We start from the raw sequence: 20,743 nt of genomic DNA, 5'->3' as shown, positions 1-20,743 counted from the left end.
CAAGAACATCCTTCCTCAGATAAGGCGACCAAAACTGCACACAATACTCAAGGTGTGGTCTCACCAAGGCCCTGTACAACTGCAGCAAGACATCCTTGTTCCTGTACTCAAACCCTCTTGCTACGAAGGCCAACATACCATTTGCCTTAACCGCCTGCTGCAACTGCATGCTTACCATCAGCGACTGGTGCACAAGGACACCCAGGTCTCGTTGCACTTCCCCTTCTCCCAATCTATTGCCATTCAGATAATAATCTGCCTTCCTGTTTTTGCCACCAAAGTGGATAACCTCACATTTATCCACGTTATATTGCATCTGCCATGCTTCTACCCAATCACCCAACCTGTCCAAATCATCCTGGAGTTTCTCGGCATCCTCCTCACAGCACACACGCCCACCCAGCTTTGTGTCGTCTGCAAATTTGGAGATATTACATCTAGTTCCCTTGTCTAGATCATTAATATATATTGTGAATAGCTGGGGTCCAAGGATTGATCCCTGCGGTACCCCACTAGTCACTACCTGCCACTCGGAAAAAGACCCGTTTATTCCAACTCTTTGCTTTCTGTCTGCCAACCAGTTTTCTATCCAAGTCAATACCTTGCCCCCAATCCCATGTGCCTTACCTTTACACGCTAATCTCTTATGCGGGACCTTATCGAAAGCCTTCTGAAAGTCCAAATATACCACATCCACTGGTTCTCCCATATCTATTTTACCAGTTACATCCTCAAAAAATTCCAGTAGATTAGTCAAGCACGATTTACCTTTTGTAAATCCATGTTGACTTTGTCCGATCCGGTCACTATTTTCCAAGTGCTCTGCTATTACATCTTTTATAATGGACTCTAGCATTTTCCCCACTACCGATGTCAGGCTTACCGGTCTGTAATTCCCCGTTTTCTCCCTACCACCTTTTTTGAATAGTGGGGTAACATTATCTACCCTCCAATCCATGGGTACTGTTCCAGATTCCATCGCATGTTGGAAAGCTAAAGCCCATGGAATAAAAGGGACAGTGGCAGCATGGATATGAAATTGGCTAAGTGACAGGCAACAGACAGTAGTAGTGAACGGTTGTTTTTTGGACTGGAGGAAGGTACACAGTGGTGTTCCCCAGGGGTCGGTACTAGGACCACTGATTTTCTTGATATATATTAATAGCTTGGACTTGGGTGTACAGGGCACAATTTCAAAATTTGCAGATGACACAAAGCTTGAAAGTATAGTGAACAGTGAGGAGGATAGTGATAGATTTCAAGAAGACATAGACAGGCTGGTGAAATGGGCGGACACGTGGCAGATGAAATTTAACACAGAAAAGTGCAAAGTGATACATTTTGGTAGGAAGAATGAGGAGAGGCAATATAAACTAAAGGGTACAATTCTAAAGGGGGTGCATGAACAGAGAGACCGGGGGGTATATGTGCACAAATCATTGAAGGTGGCAGGGCAGGTTGAGAAAGCAGTTAAAAAAGCACACTGGATACTGGGCTTCATAAATAGTGGTATAGAGTACAAAAGTAAGGAAGTTATGATGAACCTTTATAAAACACTGGTTCGGCCTCAACTGGAGTACTGTGTCCAATTCTGGGAAAGATGTGAAGGCCTTAGCTTAGAGAGGGTGCAGAAAAGATTTAAGAGAATGGGTCCAGGGATGAGGGACTTCATTTACGTGGATAGACTAGAGAAGCTGGGTTGTTCTCCTTGGAGCAGAGAAGGTTGAGAGGAGATTTGATAGGGGTGTTCAAAATCATGTTGGGTCTAGACAGAGTAAAACTGTTCCCATTGACGGAAGGGTCGAGAACCAGAGGACACAGACTTAAGGTGATTGGCAAAAGAACCAAAGGTGACAAGAGGAAAAACTTTTTTACACAGCAAGTGGTTAGGATCTGGAATGCACTGCCTGAAAGGGTGGTGGAGGCAGGCTCAATCGTGGATTTCTAAAAGGAATTGGCTAAGTACCTGAAGGAAAAACATTTGCAGGGCTTTGGGGAAAGGGCGGGGGAGTGAGACTTGCTGAAGTGCTCTTGCAGAGAGCCAGCACGGGCCTGATGGGCTGAATGGCCTTCTTCTGTGCTGTACCATTCTATGATTCTATCAGCGAGGGGGTCATAATGAGCATTTGTTGTATCTCAGATTGTCAGTCACGCTATTCAAGCAGGAAATACAGTGACTTTTTTGGAGTATTCAGTTATATTCTTATTAGAGACACAAAATTAAAAACTAAACTCTACTGTGACATGTGGAAGAATCACTGCTGGTAGGTAACAATTTCTCTCCCTCTGTCAGATAAATACAGTATTAGGTACTGCTATTCATCCCTACAATCAGGTCTGTACTGCGAATGGGTGAGCAGGAGTAAACTGTGCACAATCGCAGCCAAAACACATTTCATTTATCCTTTCAGATTATACGGTGAGTTTTTGATTGAATTTTAGTAGTGGTTTTTGGTCATAAAATGATGCTTATTCATGCTTCATAGAATTCAATTTTTGAATAGCCTTTAATGCAGATGGATGTTTCTTAGCAGCAATTTTATTTTTGATCACCATCAACAGATCAGTAATGATTGCAGGATGAAGGCAACTAGCAGTTAGAACAAAACCCCACGCCCCTCCCAAACTGGAGGAATAAGCCTCCTTTCAATCCTGTAACAAAAGAACATCCAACATACATTCCCAACTACAGGCAAATACTCCCAACTACAGGCAAAGACGGTTCTACTGTATCACAAAAGATACACGCAAAAGCACAATAGGTTCTTATTATATAGTTACAGGAAACTTTTTTTTAATCCGGCACGGACGGGACCGACGTGCTGCCAGTTCATCAAAAATTCCGGATAACCGAAAGCTATAGTAAAAGATACGGAGCAAGCAACAAACCCTGTTGCTTAGCAACAGGTTCAGAACAATGGCCACAAGTTGCAAGCGTCTCTGTAGCTTAGCAACAGCTGCAGCCACACCCTTGCACAGCAACAGATGGAGGAAGGCAAGTAATAAAAGTTACCTGAACCTACTCCTGAATTTTGCCGGTTAACTGAGATTTCCGGTTATTTAGGTGCCGGTAAATCGAAAGTTTCCTGTATCTGGAAGGTCTTCCACATACAGATAGATGGGTTTAGTGTTCCATAAAAGTGCATCGTCTGAACTTCCTTAAAGTTTCTGAGCAACTCTTGTAAGCCCAGTTGCACAATGAGCGCCAATTTCTCCTATAGAAGCTGCACACAACGGCCACTGTCAGTTCTTTTTCGACCTGCCAATTGCCTGATGAGCAGGGCTGGATGGGATCAGTATAGTTGTGGAGGACCTTCCTTTAGATAACAAGAATTAGTGAGGTAAATAATTTCCCTTTAACTTTCAGTTTGGGCCCCTCCATACACATCAACATTACAAAGCAGTACTTACTATGAAGGAGGTTGACAGGATTACTTAGGGAAACAAGTAAATGAAGTAAAAGTTTATATATCAGGAAATAATATCAGAAGAAATAACAGAAGTAAAAACACCGCTACCTGCAGCTGTTTTAACCTACTGGATCCAGGACACAGAGTCTGGCAAACTGAATTGACGATCATGTTAACTGACCAAATTTCCTCAAGCTGAAATATATAAACAGCTGAGAGAGTCAATGGCTACTCCAGTGACCTGTGTCTTAGATAGGGTAAAGGCAGTTTGCCAAAGACTGACATATGGTAATGCGTTCTACTATTCAACTAGCATGTCTTTGCAGTGAAATAGGATAGCCCAACTATCTGTGGAAAAAGTGAGGACTGGGACCAATTGATTTAGATAGTTAAGTCCACTTACAGTAGGAACAAACATCGGTGACTGTTCAATGTTAAATGTTAAGCACTTTTGCAGAGATGAGTGTATAGTTGAGATTGTTACTCTAATCAAAGTGGGACATTGGCTACTTTCAAATTGTCAGTGCTTGGATTCAAAAGTTGCACATCTGCCACCGTGAGCATGTCCAGAATCAAAGTATCAAATTCTAATTGCACTAGGAGCCCCACACAATGAAATGCTAGCATGTGGGGATGATTAAGTAACTCACTCATGACTGTCACTTACATTAAAAAAAACATGAATTACACTTCAGCACATGGGATTCTCTCTCTCTCTCACACATTATGAGATAAGCATATGAGGGAGATAGCTAAGCCTATGGGGGGAGAAGGGAGAAGGTTAGGCTGACAGAATTAGATATGGGAGGAGGCTTGAGTGGAGCATGGACTGGTTGAGCCGAATGGCCCATTTCTGTGCTGTATATTCTATGTAATTCTGTGTAATTGTAACTGACTAACAGCAGAATGCACTTTAAGATTGCACATTATCCATCTGAAAATGAAGTACCTCCAGAATACAATACCCAACGAGATTTATAATGCACACACACTCTCTCTCATGCTCTGGCCAGGCAGCCAGAGAAGAATACTCTGTCTGTTCCAGAGTGTAGAATTGTCAAACTGTTTGGAATCCTTGAGATTTCAAAGGCAGATTGCATTGTGTTATGTCAAAAGGTGAGGATGCAGAATAGCAAAAATCATTAAAATATTATGAATGGCTAAACCTGGCAGTCAAGATTATTGATGGCAACAGCCAAGCCTAGAATATTAGTTACAGAACTGTAACAAGAATAGATGTCTGAAAATACATTAGATTCAAGGGTTCACATGGCAACAAAACAGAAGTGATGTATCTACATGACTGAACCCCAAGAATCCACTTCAGCCTCAAAAACGTGTAGCAATCTCAAGAAATATTTCAGGAGATTAATACAAAGCTGGTCTGTCAGCACTGTAAAGAGAAACAATAGGGTCATGTTTCAGGTGTAGGCCCTTCAGATTTCCAGCACTGGCATTTTTTCCTTCATTTCTAATATTTACAAAGTTTCTCGTTAAAGTTTGCATCTTTCATTACAACTGAAACTGTTATTGCTGCCGATAATCACCTCCATTACAGCTGTCGATTTATGCTATGCAGTTGTGCTTCACATGATAAGTGGGACTTGTTCTACAAGATAATTAAAATTGGGTTATAATAATTAGCTGAAGGAATTTTTTTTTTTTTTTTTTTTTTTTTTTTTTAATTTCGGGATGTGACGCTGGCAAGGCAGTATTTATTGCCAATCCTTATTTGCCCTGTGGGCATCAACAGTCAACCACAAAGTGGGACTAGAGTCACACGTAGGCCAGGCCAGGTATGGGTGGCAACTCCCTTCCCTGACGGACATTAGTGAACCAGTTGGGATTTTACAACAATCCTGCAGCTTCCATGGTCATTTTTTCTGCTGCCAGCCATACATTAGCAGGTTTATTGGAATTAACTTTCACAACTTGCCATGGTGGGAACTGAACTCATGACTGCTGGGTTACTTGTCCTCTACCATAACTATTAGGCTTTAGTAAGAGTATTTTACTTGCAGGGGAATAAAAAGAGGGGAGAAAATGGCTGAAATTGCTGCAAAGCATCATGCACACTTGAGGGCTTTGTAAGTGTTGCGACAAACTCAAAGTGGTTTAACAAGCCATTCAGACCATAAAAGCAGGTTAGAACCTCGAACAGTATTCCAGAGAACATACACATTAGTCTGACCTTCACTAACGGTTTTTTTTCTCCAAGAGTTTCTTCAGTTATTATCAGTTGTATGTGTAGTGTCCGTGTGTAGATAAAGACACTGAAGACAGGAGTTGGTTCATAGGTATTTACTAAGCAAGTCTGGGGGGGGGGGGGGGGGGTTCTAAAGGATATACACAATACACAGGCTTATATAGCCCAAGTGGCAATTACCGGCATTACGCACACCTGGGACTCTTAAAGGCACATACACCATAATTGCTCTTAAAGGCACATACACAATTCCTCCCCTTCTAGCTAACTAGTACATCATATTTTAAGTAATTATTAATTACATGTTATATGCAAAATAATATACATTGCTGTATTAATTAATTATAAGTTAGTCTCTCAGGAGGCTTCCTGACTCGGTCCGGATAACGCCTCGGGGGTGTAGTAGTTTCTGGTGGCGTAGTAGGTTCTTCTGGCAAGGCTGATTCGGCTTGAAGGCCAGTGTCGGGTTCATCGGGCTCCAGTATCACCAGATCGGAGGTAGATATGGGTATCTCTACTTCATCGTTAGATGTATAGAGTGGTGGTGTAGGTTGTCCCTTTTCGGATGACTTGATAATTTGGTCAGCATGGCGCCTTATTATGCTGTCTCCGATGTCCACGGTATACATCAGTGGTCCTAATCGTGTGCAGATAGTTCCAGGCTGCCATTTCTCGGTACGGTAGTCCCGGGCCAAAACCGGTTGGCCTATCTGGAAGGCCCTAGTTGGCCTTTCATTCATGCCCTGAAACTGCCGGTTCTCCACGTCCCTTCGGATGTTGGGCTTGACCAAATCCAGCCGGCATCTTAGGTTTCTATTGTAGAACATCATGGCGGGAGTTTGGTTGGTAACCATATGCGTTGCATTCCTATATGCAAATAAGAAGTTATCCACCTTGTGCTGAAGTTTTATGTCTTCATTACCCATGGCCTTGATGGCCTTCTTGAAGGTCTGGACAAACCTTTCAGCCAATCCATTGGTGGCGGGATGGTATGGGGCGGACGTGTAGTGCTTTACCCCATTGTTCTTTAAGAACTTTCTGAATTCTTCGGACACAAATTGCGGTCCATTATCAGAACATATCTGCTCCGGCAGCCCATTCCTGGCAAATATGGTCCTTAATACTGAGATGGTTTTTTCCGTGGTGGTGGAGGACATCTTTATTACCTCCGGCCACTTGGAGTGTGCATCAACTGCGATTAAGAACATTGAGTCCATAAATGGACCAGCAAAGTCGATGTGCACCCTTTGCCAGGGAGAGGAGGGCCACTCCCATGGATGTAGAGGGGCCTGTGGCGGAGCATTTTGGACCTTCTGGCATCCTAGGCAGCTCTTGGTCATGTCTTCGATGTCTCCATCGATACCTGGCCACCATACAAACACCCTAGCTAGGTTCTTCATTTTCACTCCACCCAGATGCCCCTCGTGAAGCTCCTTTAGTACTTTATCCTGGAGTTTGGGTGGAATCACCACTCTGGATCCACACATCAAGGTTCCTCGGCACACTGACAGCTGTTCTCTTCTTTGCGAGAATGCTGGCAACAGTGGTTCGCCATGCGCTGGCCATCCCTTCACTGTTAAATCGTAGACCCATGAGTAGGGTCATTTCTTGTCTCCCTTTCAATGACAGAATTTGTCACTGGTAGACATTCCACTGTGGTAGAGTAGAATATCTCTACTGGGTCTACTGTAGGTGCCTCTTCTATCGTTGGCAACGGTAGGCGTGATAAACCGTCAGCATTCCCATGCTGTTTTGACCCTTTGTATTCAATGTTGTATTGGTGTGCCCCTAGAAAAAGGGACCACCTTTGTAGTCTTTGTGCCGTCATAATGGGGACACCTTTTTTAGGGTTGAATATGGAGATGAGGGGTTGATGGTCAGTCAGCAAGGTAAATTTTTGTCCGTGTAGGTAATGGTTGAATTTCTTCACTCCCCATACCAGGCTGAGTGCTTCCCTGTCTATCTGGGCATAGTTACGCTCAGCTGAGTTCAATGAGCGTGACGCAAAAGCTATCGGCCGTTCCGAGCCATCAGGGAATCTATGGGACAATACCGCTCCTATGCCGTAAGGGGATGCATCGCACGCCAGTCTGATTGGTAGTGATGGGTTGTAATGAGCCAAAATTTTCTCGGATGTGATTAAGTCTTTACATTTATGGAAGGCACGTTTACAGTCTTCGTTCCATTTCCAAATCACTCCTGTCTGTAGAAGTTCATTAAGAGGGTGTAGAATAGTTGATAAGTTCGGTAAAAATTTATGATAGTAATTTATTAATCCCAGGAATGAGCTTAATTGTGAAACATTTTCAGGTGCTGGGGTTTTTATAACTGCTTCAATTTTTTCAGGTGACTTATGCAACCCTTCCTTATTAATTATGTGGCCACAATATGATATCTGATTTTGGAAAAATTCACACTTGGGGCGATTTGCTCGTAGGCCCCGTTCTTTCAGCCTAGTGAGCACCTGCTCCAAATTGGCAAGGTGCTCGTTGTCGTTTTCTCCTGTTATAAGGATGTCGTCTAGGTAGCATGGAGTCCCCGGAATCCCTTGCAGGACTTGCTCCATAGCTCTTTGCCAGATAGCTGGAGCTGATGCTATTCCAAAAACCAGTCGATTGTACTGGTACAGGCCTTTGTGTGTGTTTATTGTGAGATACTTTTTAGAGGTCTCCTCAACCTCCATCTGTAGATATGCCTGTGCCAAGTCAATTTTTGTGAAACGTTTCCCTCCGGATAGTGAGGCGAAAATATCTTCTATCCTCGGAAGAGGATACTGTACCGTGTGAAGGACCGGGTTTACAGTCACCTTAAAGTCCCCACAGATGCGAATTTTTTTCTGTTCCTCAGAGTTATTTTTCAATGTTTTTTTCATGACTGGAACGATGGGTGTTGCCCATTCGCTCCAATCTATTTTGGATAATACGCCTGCCTTTTCCAAATTCTTCAGCTCTGCCTCGACTGCCGGACGTATTGCGTATGGCACCGGTCTTGCCTTAAAAAAATTTGGAATTGCTGTATCTTCCACTTTTATTGAGGCGGTGATGCCTTTCAAGGTTCCTAGTTTCTCTTGAAACACTTCTTTGGCGTTGGCCAAGATGTCTTTTAATCGTTCAGGTATGATGTCATCATTGTTTTTTTTCCTTACTGGTCACCGTCAGTGCCTGAATGGAGTGCCAGTCTAAACGTATCTTCCTTATCCATTCACGTCCCAACAACGGTGGACCACCATCTTGTAGAATGTATAAATACAACTTTTGTATTTCTTTGCCGTTGTATACCACAGGCACCCTTATTTTTCCTTTGGGGTAGACTTTCTGCCCCGTATATGTTTTTAAGATAATGGATGTGTCTTTTAGAGGTATATGCGAAAATAGCCTCTCGTAATCTCGTCGATTTATTACGGTTAGAGCTGATCCTGTATCTAGCTCCATTTTAACTGGGGACCCTGCTATTGTGAGGGTAACCCAAATGGTTTGGTAATCCTCTTTGGCAAGTACATTATGTAATTTGAGACAGCTTAGTCTCTTGTTTCCGGAGTCGCTATCGCTATTCTGGTCTTCGGAGCTATTGTCCGTCATCATTTGTACCTTCCTGTACTTTTCTTTATTGATTTTTTGTTTTCTGTCAGTGGATTTATTTTGTCCAGATTGGCATACCCGTGCAATGTGTCCAATCTTACCACATTGCCTGCATGCTTTGCCCTTGAACCAGCAGTCCCTCTGGCTATGGGTGGATCTGCCGCAGCGATAACATCTTCCGAACTCCTGTGTCATTTTATGGGTGCCGAAGTCCTGTGTCTTTTGTTGTATCTCTGCAGCTCCTTTTGCTGCTGCTTCGTATGATACAGCCATACTGAAAGCTTTGTCCAATGTTAAATCTTTTTCAGAAAGCAGTCTTTTTTGTGTTCCTTCACTTAAGAGACCGCAAACAAATTTGTCTCGAAGATAATCCGATAGTCCTGCTCCGAATTGGCAGTACTTTGATAGCTTTCTTAATTCGGTTAGGTAATCAGCGTTACTTTCATTCTTGTGTTGATTTCTCTTGAAGAACTTGAATCGTTCCGTTATCAGCAGCGGTGTTGGGTTTAAATGCTCCTGCAGGGTATCAACAATTTCTTTAAAAGTCTTGTCCTTTGGTTTGGCTGGAGTGATTAAATTTCGTAACAGCCCGTATGTCTTCGCGCCCATTAAGTTCAGAAGTGCTGAAGCTTTTTTTTCATCTGTTATTCCATTTGCAGTGCAATAAACCTCTACTCTTTCCACATATGTGGTCCAATCTTCTATTTCGCCATCAAAAGCCTCAATATTACCAGATTTAGGCATTTCAGAAAAGATATGGCGCTTCCCGCGCTTTTTTTTTTCTCTCTCTGTAGCAACGATATGGCGCTTCCCGCGCTTTCCCGCCGCTGCTACCGATAACAATGCTGTTTTACTGTGGTTTCCGTTTATTCACTGTTGGAGACTCGTTCCCGACGGAGGTCTAAACGCTGACCTGCTTGCCGCGCCGGCCGTCTCTCGAGTGCACCCTCCCAGTCCGTTATTGCTTGCCTCCGATTTCGCTGCCTGTCTCAGCTGTAGAGCCAGCTGCTGGAGACCCAGCCTGACGCCCAGGAAGGATTAGCGCAGTACCTGTCACCAGCTTGGCCAGCTGGTGAAACCACAGTTTCTCTTACTTCCTTGAGTCTTCTGGACGCTGGAGGAATCGATGTCCTTGAGGTGCTGCCGAATTGCAGGTAAGTCCGTTTCCACTTCGTCGCCACTGTAGTGTCCGTGTGTAGATAAAGACACTGAAGACAGGAGTTGGTTCATAGGTATTTACTAAGCAAGTCTGGGGGGGGGGGGGGGGGGGTGGTTTCTAAAGGATATACACAATACACAGGCTTATATAGCCCAAGTGGCAATTACCGGCATTACGCACACCTGGGGCTCTTAAAGGCACATACACCATAATTGCTCTTAAAGGCACATACACCACAGTATGCCTCCTCCCCAAAGTATCACTTAGATTTGTGTCACATCAGGACATTAGACTAGGAGAGCCAGAAATCACTTACTTCAACCCAAACTTCACTTTCTTCTTCTCCACCATCAGATCACAGATGTAGCGAACAGAAAGATAGCGCAGCAACTTTATGTCATGACCTCGGACCTTATCAAATAGCTGGGATTCACCATTCCTGGAATAATCAAAAGAAGAAAAATGAAGCAAGGTCAGAACAAAACCAACACCTAGTGTCTTCTTCACTGAAAGTTCACTCGTGATATATCATTATTACTGAGAAAATAAGCCCATAGACTTCGAAGATCATTTATGATAGAGCTGCAATATTTGAGATTCTACTGATTCTTCTAAGTGCAACATTCCTTCAAACTGCAAGTCATATTGTACAGCCACAGAACACAAGCAGTCCTGGTGTTTAAAATATATTTAATACATTACAACCTACATTTCTTCATAAGCACAAGCTTCAGTTAAACTGGTGAAGGACAGTGAAGTTTAATGTGGGCAAGCTTGAGCTCATTCACTTTGGACCCAAAAAAGATAAATCAAAGTATTTTCTCAGTAATTATAAGGTGAACCATTGAAGAGAGAATATATTGCCAGTTCCCACAAGTTTGAGCAAAAATAGGTTTGACAGCATATTTAAGGAACCATAATTCCATCATTCACAGACAAACTTATTTGCATTCAGTCCTGCATTACCTTTCTACATTATTGCACTCGTTCACCATTCACTGAAATCTACAAGTCCTGACTGCAAAGTGATTGGATCAACTAGAATAGGAAAAACTGTAACTTGTAGCTATGAATCTTTCAAAGGAGGAAAACAAGAAATATAAAAAGTCATTCTCTCATGTAGAACTACTTCAAGGGACTGAGGCTATACTCAAGATTCATGTGCTTAAGACAAGTATTTCTATCATTATCTATTCCTAAACCCCAGAAATCAAAGCTTGTGCACAGAATTCAATTTTCAACAGAATGGAAGAACAGGAAACTCTCGATTTACCAGCACCTGAATAACTGGAAACCTCTGTTAACCGGCAAAATTCAGGAGTAGGTTCAGGTAAGTTTTACTTCATATTAGTGGCAGTTCCTGGATCTGTGGCTGTGTAACCGGGGTTCGTGCACTTGTTGCTAAGCAACAGGGATGCTTGGTCTGTGGCTGGAGTTCCTGCACCTGTTGCTAAGCAACAGGGAAGCCTGGATTTGTTGCTGTGTACGGCGCTCTCGTACCTTTTAACTATACCTCTCTGTAATCCGGACTCTCTGATAAACCGGCACCACGCCGGTCCCGTTGATGCCGGATAATAAAGAGTTTCCTGTATTTCACTTACCGTACTGCATAATCATCAGGCACTTCATCAGACTCTGCTCCTGCATCATCAGATCCTCCTAAAGAAAGAGAAAAAAACAAAGGTGTGCAAATCAAATGTATATGTTTTTTGGGCACATGATTAGGGCAAGCAATTAACAGTATCAGGAGATTGGCATAAGCTCTCCTTTCCTGTCCTTCCCTCCGAACCAAGAGACTGCACGGAGCTTTAACAGATCAAAGCAGCTAAGTACTTCAAACACACAATTTCAGAAAACACTGCAGAGAGTTCAGGGCAATAGTTCAATTTTCGGCACATTTGAACTTTGAAGGCGACGGTTGCCTGTTAGTGTTTTGTTTAAGAGCTCTGACTCGTGTGGAGCATAAACACCTGGCATGGACCTGTTGGGCCGAATGGCCTGTTTCTGTGCTGTAAATACTATGTAAGGTTATGTGCTATGCTCCTACAGGTAGACTATCCTTTATCCGAAAACCTTGGGACCAGCTGGGTTTCGGTTTTCGGAATTTTTCGGATTTCAGAAGGTTTGCATCTCCGTATCTGACAACAAACACTGTTGCTTAGCAACAGCTTGTAAACACTCGGGCCCTGCCTTGGAAGTGTCTCTGAAGCTGTTGCTAAGCTACAGAGACTCTTTCCACAGCCTGACTGTTTAAAAAAATGCTAGGGGAAGAAAAAAAACCTAACAAAACGGCTGCTGATTTCTGCCGTTAGATCGCGGTTTCCGGCTCCCCCTGCTCCGTATCTGAATTCCTTGACTTAGCGGGGGGCTGGGGCTCGACTGCTGCCGCCAGTTGTGGGAAAGCCGGATATCGGCTGACTCCTACACTAAGCTGGCCCGCAAATCAGGTCGGGGGGGGGGGGGGGGGGGAAAGGGAGAAAAGACGATCGGACGGGCCGCTGTATTGTTGGGTTCACGCTCCTGGTACCTCCTTCACACTTCCCGGCTCAGCCTGCAATCTCCTACCCAGGAGGGAACTCTGTGACCCTCTGCCCTGCTCACAGGGAAAGGCAGAGCTCCCGGACCACTCCTGTCATGTTTGGCACCACTCGGGTCATGTCGTGCGCACGACTTACGCTCCACGAAAAAACTTTCGGTTTTTAGAGGTTTTCGGAAGTGCGGATAAAGGATAGTCTACCTGTACCAGAAAGGAAGGAGAACCTGGGCCATGCAGTGGCTCTGCCCAATTGTTCTCCAATCAGGAGATACAGCATAACCTAGCGTATTGGCTTCTCCACAACTAACATCAATGCAACACCAAATCACAGTCAGGTCTCTCTCTCCCCAACATCAACACCGTGCTTTGGAGAACGGACAAGACATTCTATACCACTCAACACATTTATACTCCTACAACTAGATTTATAATGAGGTCAGAACATACATGTATATTTAATAAATTAAACCACTATTCACCTGAGAATAAGTAGTTGTATCCACTGCGTCCGTACAGTTCCCCCCATCCGGCCAGAGTTGCCGACCGACAAATATGCTGCAATACAGAGAAAAAGAAATTAAACCTTATGTATTCAATAATCAATACCACTTAAGTAAATAACTTCAATGTAACAAAAAAAATGAATAGATAAAGTGCACATCAGAGAAGGTAGCATTTTAACTTGTTTGTTGTCCTATTAATTATTGAGGCAGCAGAGGTCTTTGGTTAAAACAATGAAAACAAATATAACAAATCAAGGTTTATACATATTCTCGCCTGTCAATTTATGTTCCCTATTCGTTGCCTCAATCACTTCATTTGTTTTTTTTGTTTTTTTTTGTGTTTTTTTTGAGGCTGCAGAGCTGGGACATTTAGCAGAGAAGCTGGCTAGTAAGCACATTCTGACATGAGACACCAAGAGTTAAGAATGCAAGAATTTTCAGGAACAACCCATTAGGTCCAACAATTACATCTTTTTGAGTGAGCTCAACCTTTCTGACCATATCCCTCAATTCCTTCTCGCTCTCTCAAGAAACACATCTAGTGCCTCAAACCCATAGATGTTGAGCCACATTGAGCAGTTGCTTTTTAGATTAGCAATGGAGAGGAGCAAGGAACAATCTGGAGTGGAACTTCTTGATGCGCTATCAATTACTCATAAAAGACAGAGTTAAGAGAGTAACTAAAGGCTTTTATTAGCAAAGAACAGAGCATGCCTCTCGTGGGTGACTGGGTTCCAAGAAGGCAGGGGGCTGCAGGTCAAGCACCTTTATACCTGGGCCTGTGTGGGTGGCGGAGGTGGAGGTGGAGGAGGAGCAGCAGCAACAATAACAACAACGGTTTACCACATTCACCCCTTGTTTAAAATTGAGTCCGGCGGGGTGAAGCGTACTAAAGGTTCGTGTAAGTAAGTCTATCAGGTGGCCTTGTATGCCGTCCTGATCGTCGTGGTGGCGGCGGTGATGGTGCAGCATCCAACGTTGAGTCTGGCGTCGCATTGAGTGGTTGGGTGGTCAATGACGGGTCCTGGGGCTGCGGCATGCCATCTAGCGGGGTTGGGTTGTGGGTAGTGGTGGATGGCAATGGTAGTGTTTCAGGGGCACCCAAAGGTGCGAGATCTCGTGTGGGGGGTGTGTCCTCCCGCCCATCCGGGTACGCTACGTAAGCATACTGGGGGTAGGCGTGGGTAGTGGTGGATGGCGAGGGGGGTGTTTCGGGAGCACCCGAAGGTGCGAGGTCTCATATGGAGACTGTGTCCTCCCGCCCGTCCGGGTACACCACGTAAGCATACTGAGGGTTGGCATGGAGGAGGCTCACCCTCTCGACCAGGGGGTCCGTCTTATGGGACCTCACGTGCTTCCGCAGTTGGACGGGTCCTGGAGAAGTCAGCCATGTCGGTAACGAGATCCCCGATGTGGGCTTCCTGGGGAAGGAGAACAGTCTCTCGTGAGGGGTAGCATTGGTGGCTGTACAGAGCAGTGACCGAATGGAATGGAGCGCCGCAGGGAGGACTTCCTGCCAGCGAGAGGTCGGAAAGCCCTTAGATTTCAAGTTTAAAAGGACTGCCTTCCAGACCGTCGCATTCTCCCTTTCCACCTGGCCATTCCCCCGGGGGGTTGTAGCTGGTGGTCCTGCTTGTAGCGATACCTCTCGAGAGCAGGTACTGCCGGAGTTCGTCGCTCATAAAGGATGAGCCCCTGTCGCTATGAATATAGCTAGGGAAACCGAACAAGGCGAAGAGGTCATTCAGACATTTAATGACCGTGGTACTGGTCATGTCTGAGCAAGGGATGGCAAACGAGAAACGGGAGTACTCATCAATTATGTTGAGGAAGTACACATTGCGGTCGGAGGAGGGGAGGGGCCCTTTAAAATCGACGCTCAGCCGTTCAAAGGGGCACGTGGCTTTAATCAGGCTTGCTGTGTCTGGCCTATAAAAATGCGGTTTGCACTCTGCACAGATTTGGCAGTTCCTGGTCATGGTCCTGACCTGCTCGATGGAGTAGGGCAGGTTACGGGATTTGATGAAGTGAAAAAACCTGGTGACCCCCGGGTGGCAGAGGTCATTGTGGAGGGTCTTCAGTCTATCGACCTGCGCGTTGGCGCATGTACCACGTGATAGGGCATCTGGGGGCTCATTGAGTTTCCCGGGCCGGTACAAGATATCCTAATTGTAGGTGGAGAGTTCGATTCTCCACCTCAAGATCTTGTCGTTCTTGATTTTGCCCCTCTGCTTATTATTAAACATAAAAGCTACTGAACGCTGGTCAGTGAGCAGGGTAAATCGTTTTCCGGCCAGGTAATGCCTCCAATGTCGCACAGCTTCCACAATGGCCTGGGCCTCCTTTTCGACAGAGGAGTGTCGAATCTCGGGGCCCTGGAGGGTCCTTGAGAAAAAGGCCACGGGTCTCCCCACCTGGTTAAGGGTTGCAGCTAGGGCAAAGTCGGATGCGTCGCTCTCCACTTGGAAAGGGATGGACTCATCCACTGCGTGCATTGTGGCCTTCGCAATATCTCCTTTTATGAGAGTGAAGGCTGCACAGGCCTCTGCTGTCAGGGGGAAAGAGGTGGACTTGATGAGGGGTCTGGCTTTGTCCGCATAGTTGGGCACCCACTGAGCATAGTACGAGAAAAACCCTAGGCATCTCTTCAGTGCTTTTTGGCAGTGGGGGAGGGGGAGCTCCATAAGGGGGCGCATCCTGTCGGGGTCGGGGCCGATGACTCCGTTCTCCACTACACAGCCAAGAATGGCAAGGCGCTTGGTACGAAACATACATTTGTCCTTGTTGTATGTTAGGTTCAGCCGCTGGGCCGTACGGAGGAATTTCTCTAGATTAACATGGTCCTGCTGGTCGCGGCCGCAGATGGTGACGTTGTCTAGATAGGGGAAAGTGGCCTGGAGCGCGTTCTGGTCGACCATCCGGTCCATCTCCCGTTGGAAGACTGAAACCCCGTTGGTGACGCCGAAGGGAACTCTGAGGAAGTGGTAGAGACGACTGTCAGCTTCAAAAGCTGTGTACTGGCGGTCCTCAGCCCTGATGGGGAGCTGGTGGTATGCCGACTTCAGATCAATCGTCGAGAACACCCGGTATTGTGCTATCTGATTGACCATGTCAGATATTCGGGGGAGTATGCATCTAGCTGGGTGTAGCGATTGATCGTCTGGCTGTAGTCAATAACTAGGCGCTGTTTTTCGCCAGTCTTCACTACCACCACTTGTGCTCGCCATGGGCTGGTGCTACTTTCAATAATCCCTTCCTTCAGGAGTCTTGCTACCTCGGATTTAATGAAGCTCCTATCCCTGGCACCGTAACGCCTGCTTTTGGTAGCGATGGGCTTACAGTCGCGGGTGAGGTTAGCGAACAAGGAGGGGGGGGGGGGACTTTAAGGGTGGAGAGGCTGCAAATGGTGCGCGGCGGGCGGTTTAAAAGCTGCTAGCTGCAGACTGTGAGTGGGGGGAGGGGTCCGTCGTACGCTAATGTGACACTCTTAAGGTTGCACTGAAAATCCAACCCCAGTAGAACGGCAGCGCAAAGATGCCAGGAGTTTAAAATTTTTGTATTCTGTGCCCCTTACTGAAAGGGTCACTACACAGTAGCCACCGACGTCCGCTGACTGGGCTTTGGAAGCCAAAGAGATCCGATGTCGCGTCGGCAGGACCGGGAGAGAGTAACTGCGCACCGTGTCGGGGTGGATAAAGCTTTCCGTGCTCCCGCTGTCAAAAAGGCAGGTAGTGGCGCGGCCGTTTACCTTAATGTCCATCATGGACCTGGACAGTTGATGAGGGAGAGATTGGTCCAGCGTCACGGAGGCCAGCGTATGGTCGAGCGAGTCGATGTGGTCGTCAGATGAGGCGGTGGTTGAGTCCGGGTCCCCCGTGAAGTTGGAGACGTCCGAGATGGCGGACAAAATGGCAGCGCCCATGGTCCCGATCCCCACGCGGCTGGGGGAGCCCAAGATGGCGGACAAGATGGCTGCCCCCACGGTTTGCACGCGGCGCTGCTGGCGTTAGCGGTTTTACCTTTGCAGGCGCTGACATAGTGTCCTTTCTTCCCGCAGCCGGAGCAGGTAGCGTTTCTCGCCGGGCAGCGTGCTCTGGGGTGTTTTGCCTGGCCACAAAAATAACATTTCTCTGCCTTGGACATCGCAGCAGCAGTTGAAGGTGGCGGTCCCATGACCCAAGGTTGTGGCGTCCACGTTGCGGAGCGGTTAGGGGAGAAGGCGTCCATATTCCTGTGGGCCGCGTCGAGCAAGAGCGCGAGGGACACTGCCTTTCTCAGGTCCATTTCTCCCTTTTCCAACAGTCTCTGCCGGGAGTAGTCGGACCTTAGACCCGCAACGAAAGCATCTCGGATCAGTCCCTCCGTGTGTGCTGCGGCTGATGCTTCTTTGCAATCGCAGTCTCGGCCGAGTATCCGTAGTGCCCGTAGGAAGGCCTCCACCGATTCCCCGGGCTGCTGTCTGCGGGATCTTAAGAGGTGCCGGGCATAGACCGTATTTACCGGGCGTGCGTATTGCCCTTTTAGCAGACCGATAGCCGCCGCGTAGGTCGCCGCGTCCTGGATTATTGTATAAACTTGGTGGCTCACCTTTGAGACCAGGATTTCCAACTTGTTTTCGTCCAGGGTCACAGTTGAGGCTTGCAGGTAGGCCTCGAAGCAACGCAGCCAATGCGCGAATTTGGTAGCCGAACCCGCTTCTTGGGGGTCTAGGTCCAGGCATGTTGGTCTGAGGGCTCGCAGCAGCTCCTGTTGCTCAGCGTTTGGTGCAGCAGCCTGCTGTTCAGCAAATGTCGACATTTTGTTTTTGCTAATAAAATTGATGCGCTATCAATTACTCATAAAAGACTGAGAGTTAAGAGAGTAACTAAAGGCTTTTATTAGCAAAGAACAGAGCATGCCTCTCGTGGTTGACTGGGTTCCAAGGCGGCAGGGGGCTGCAGGTCAATCACCTTTATACCTGGGCCTGTGTGGGTGGAGCCAGCCGAGACATGTTGAGGCATGCATAGGTACAACAGTGTGTAACAACAACAACAACAACGGTTTACCACACTTCTAAACTGGAATAGGGCTAACTTCAATGGGATGCGAAACAATCTAGCCAGAATAAATATTGAACCAAAGACTGACAGGAAAAACTGTAACAGAACAATGGGTGATCTTTAAGGAGGAGATGTTCCAAGTACAGGCTAGATACATTCCAACAAGAGGGAAGGGTAAGGGAACCAAAGCAAGGGCTCCTTGGATGACAAGGGAGATAGATGAAACAAAAAAAGAGGATGTATGATGAATGTCAGGTGAATTCTTCAAGCGAGAACCAGACCAAATACAGTAAGATGAGAGGGGAAGTGAAGATGAAAATAAGGTTGGCAAAGAGAGAATATGAGAGTAAAATGGCAGTTAACCTAAAAGGGAACCCCAAATTTTCTACCGGCATGTAAACAGTAAGCGGGTAGTAAGAGGTGGGGTGGGGCCTATTAGGGACAAAGCAGGTGATATATGCTTAGAGGCGAAGGGCAAGGCTAGAATACTCAATGAGCACTTTCTATCGGTGTTTAAGGAGGTGGATGCTGACAAAATATCGGTAGAAGTGGAAAAGGTAGAAGCAATGGAAGGGGTGAAAATTGATAGACAGGATGTACTAGAAAGGCTGGGTATGCTTAGAGTGGATAAGTCGCCTGGTCCAGATGGCTTGCATCCCAGGTTACTAAGGGAATTGGGGGAGGAGATAGCGGAAGGGCTTGCCATAATTTTCCAGTTTGGCAAATGTGACACCATTGTTCAAGAAAGGGTGTAAGGACAATCCTAGTAACTACAGGCCGGTCAGTTTAACATCAGTGGTGGGTAAAGTTTTAGAAACAATAATCAAGGAAAAAATTAACAGGCACTTGGAGAGGTTTAAGCTAATTAAGGAGAGCCAACATGGATTTGTAAAAGGCAGATCGTGTTTGACTAATCTAATTGAATTTTTTGATGAAGTAACAGGGAGGATTGATGAAGGGAATGCAATGGATGTTGTCTACATCGATTTTCGGAAGGCGTTTGACAAAGTACCACATGGAAGGCTGGTTAACAAAATTAAGGCTCATGGAATAGGTGGGTCAGTGGCAGCTTGGATAAGGAATTGGCTTAAGGACAGAAAACAGCGAGTTGTGGTAAATGGCTGTTTTTCAGACTGGAGGATAGTAAGACAGTGGTGTTCCTCAAGGGTCAATGCTGGGGCCACTGCTTTATATAAAATGACCTGGATATTGGAATAGAGAGTAGAATTTCTAAATTTGCCGATGACACCAAACGTTGGGGTGTGGCAAACAGTGAGGATGATACCAATCAATTGCAACAGGACATAGATAGGTTAGCAGAATGGGCAGATGGAATTTAATAGAGAAGTGTGAGGTGATGCATTTTGGCAGAAGGAACAGGAAGAGGCAATATACACTTAATGGCACAGTTTTAAAGAGTGTGCAGGGACAGAGGGACCTGGGAGTTAATGTGCATAGGTCCCTGAAGGTGGCGTGACATAGAGAGAGTGGTTAGCAAAGCATATGGGATCTTGGACTTCATAAATAGAGCTATTGAGTACAAAAGTAGAGAAGTTATGCTGAACCTTCTGGTCACCACACTTTAGGAAGGATGTGAAGGCACTTGAGAGGGTGCAGAGGAGATTTGCCAGAATAGTTCCGGGGTTGGGGGATCTTAGCTACAAGGACAGGATGGAGAAATTGCATTTGTTTTCATTAGAACAAAGGAGGTTGCGGGGTGATTTGATAGAGGTGTACAAGATTATGACGGGTTTGAATAGGCTAGACGGGGAAAGGCTGTTCCCACTAGTTGATGGTACAAGGACTAGGGACACAGATTTAAGGTTTTGGGCAAGAGATACAGGGGGGAATGTGAGGAAAAACATTTTTACGCAGCAAGTGGTGATGACCTGGAATTCGCTGCCGACGGAAGTGGTGGAAGTGGAGACACTCAATGTTTTCAAGGGGAGACTGGATAGGCACTTGAGGGAAATAAACTTGCAGGGCTACGGGGATAGAGCAGGGGAATAGGACTGACTGGATTGCTCTGCAGAGAGCCGGCACGGACTCGATGGGCTGAATGGCCTCCTTCTGTGGTTTGAGTACAGGAGCAAGGATGTCTTGCTGCAGTTGTACAGGGCCTTGGTGAGACCACACCTTGAGTATTGTGTGCAGTTTTGGTCGCCTTACCTGAGGAAGGATGTTCTTGCCATGGAAGGAGTTCAGTGAAGATTCACAAGGCTGATCCCTGGGATGGCAGGAATGACGTATGAGGAGAGATTGGGTCGATTGGGCTTATACTCGCTGGAGTTTAGAAGAATGAGAGGGGATCT

At 46.0% G+C, this 20,743-nt stretch overlaps 1 protein-coding gene across 4 annotated transcripts in view; it reads right to left on the bottom strand.

Annotated features, from left to right (window-relative positions):
- Positions 1-20,743, bottom strand: part of mtmr14 (myotubularin related protein 14) — a 102,926-nt gene that overhangs the window by 53,492 nt on the left and 28,691 nt on the right. For all 4 annotated transcript variants that reach the window (XM_086001943.1, XM_086001946.1, XM_086001945.1 and 1 more), the window contains exons 4-6: positions 13,369-13,444; positions 11,955-12,012; positions 10,670-10,792 (exon numbers count right to left, since the gene is read on the bottom strand). In XM_086001943.1, coding sequence (XP_085858069.1) covers positions 10,670-10,792; positions 11,955-12,012; positions 13,369-13,444 — 257 coding nt within the window. The remainder of the gene's footprint in view (positions 1-10,669; positions 10,793-11,954; positions 12,013-13,368; positions 13,445-20,743) is intronic.

This window comes from Somniosus microcephalus, chromosome 11 (genome assembly GCF_052327205.1).
Source record: "Somniosus microcephalus isolate GS21.2 chromosome 11, FLI_Smic_1.0, whole genome shotgun sequence".
NCBI classification, from domain to species: Eukaryota; Metazoa; Chordata; class Chondrichthyes; order Squaliformes; family Somniosidae; genus Somniosus; species Somniosus microcephalus.
This window is presented reverse-complemented; position numbering and strand designations above follow the sequence as displayed.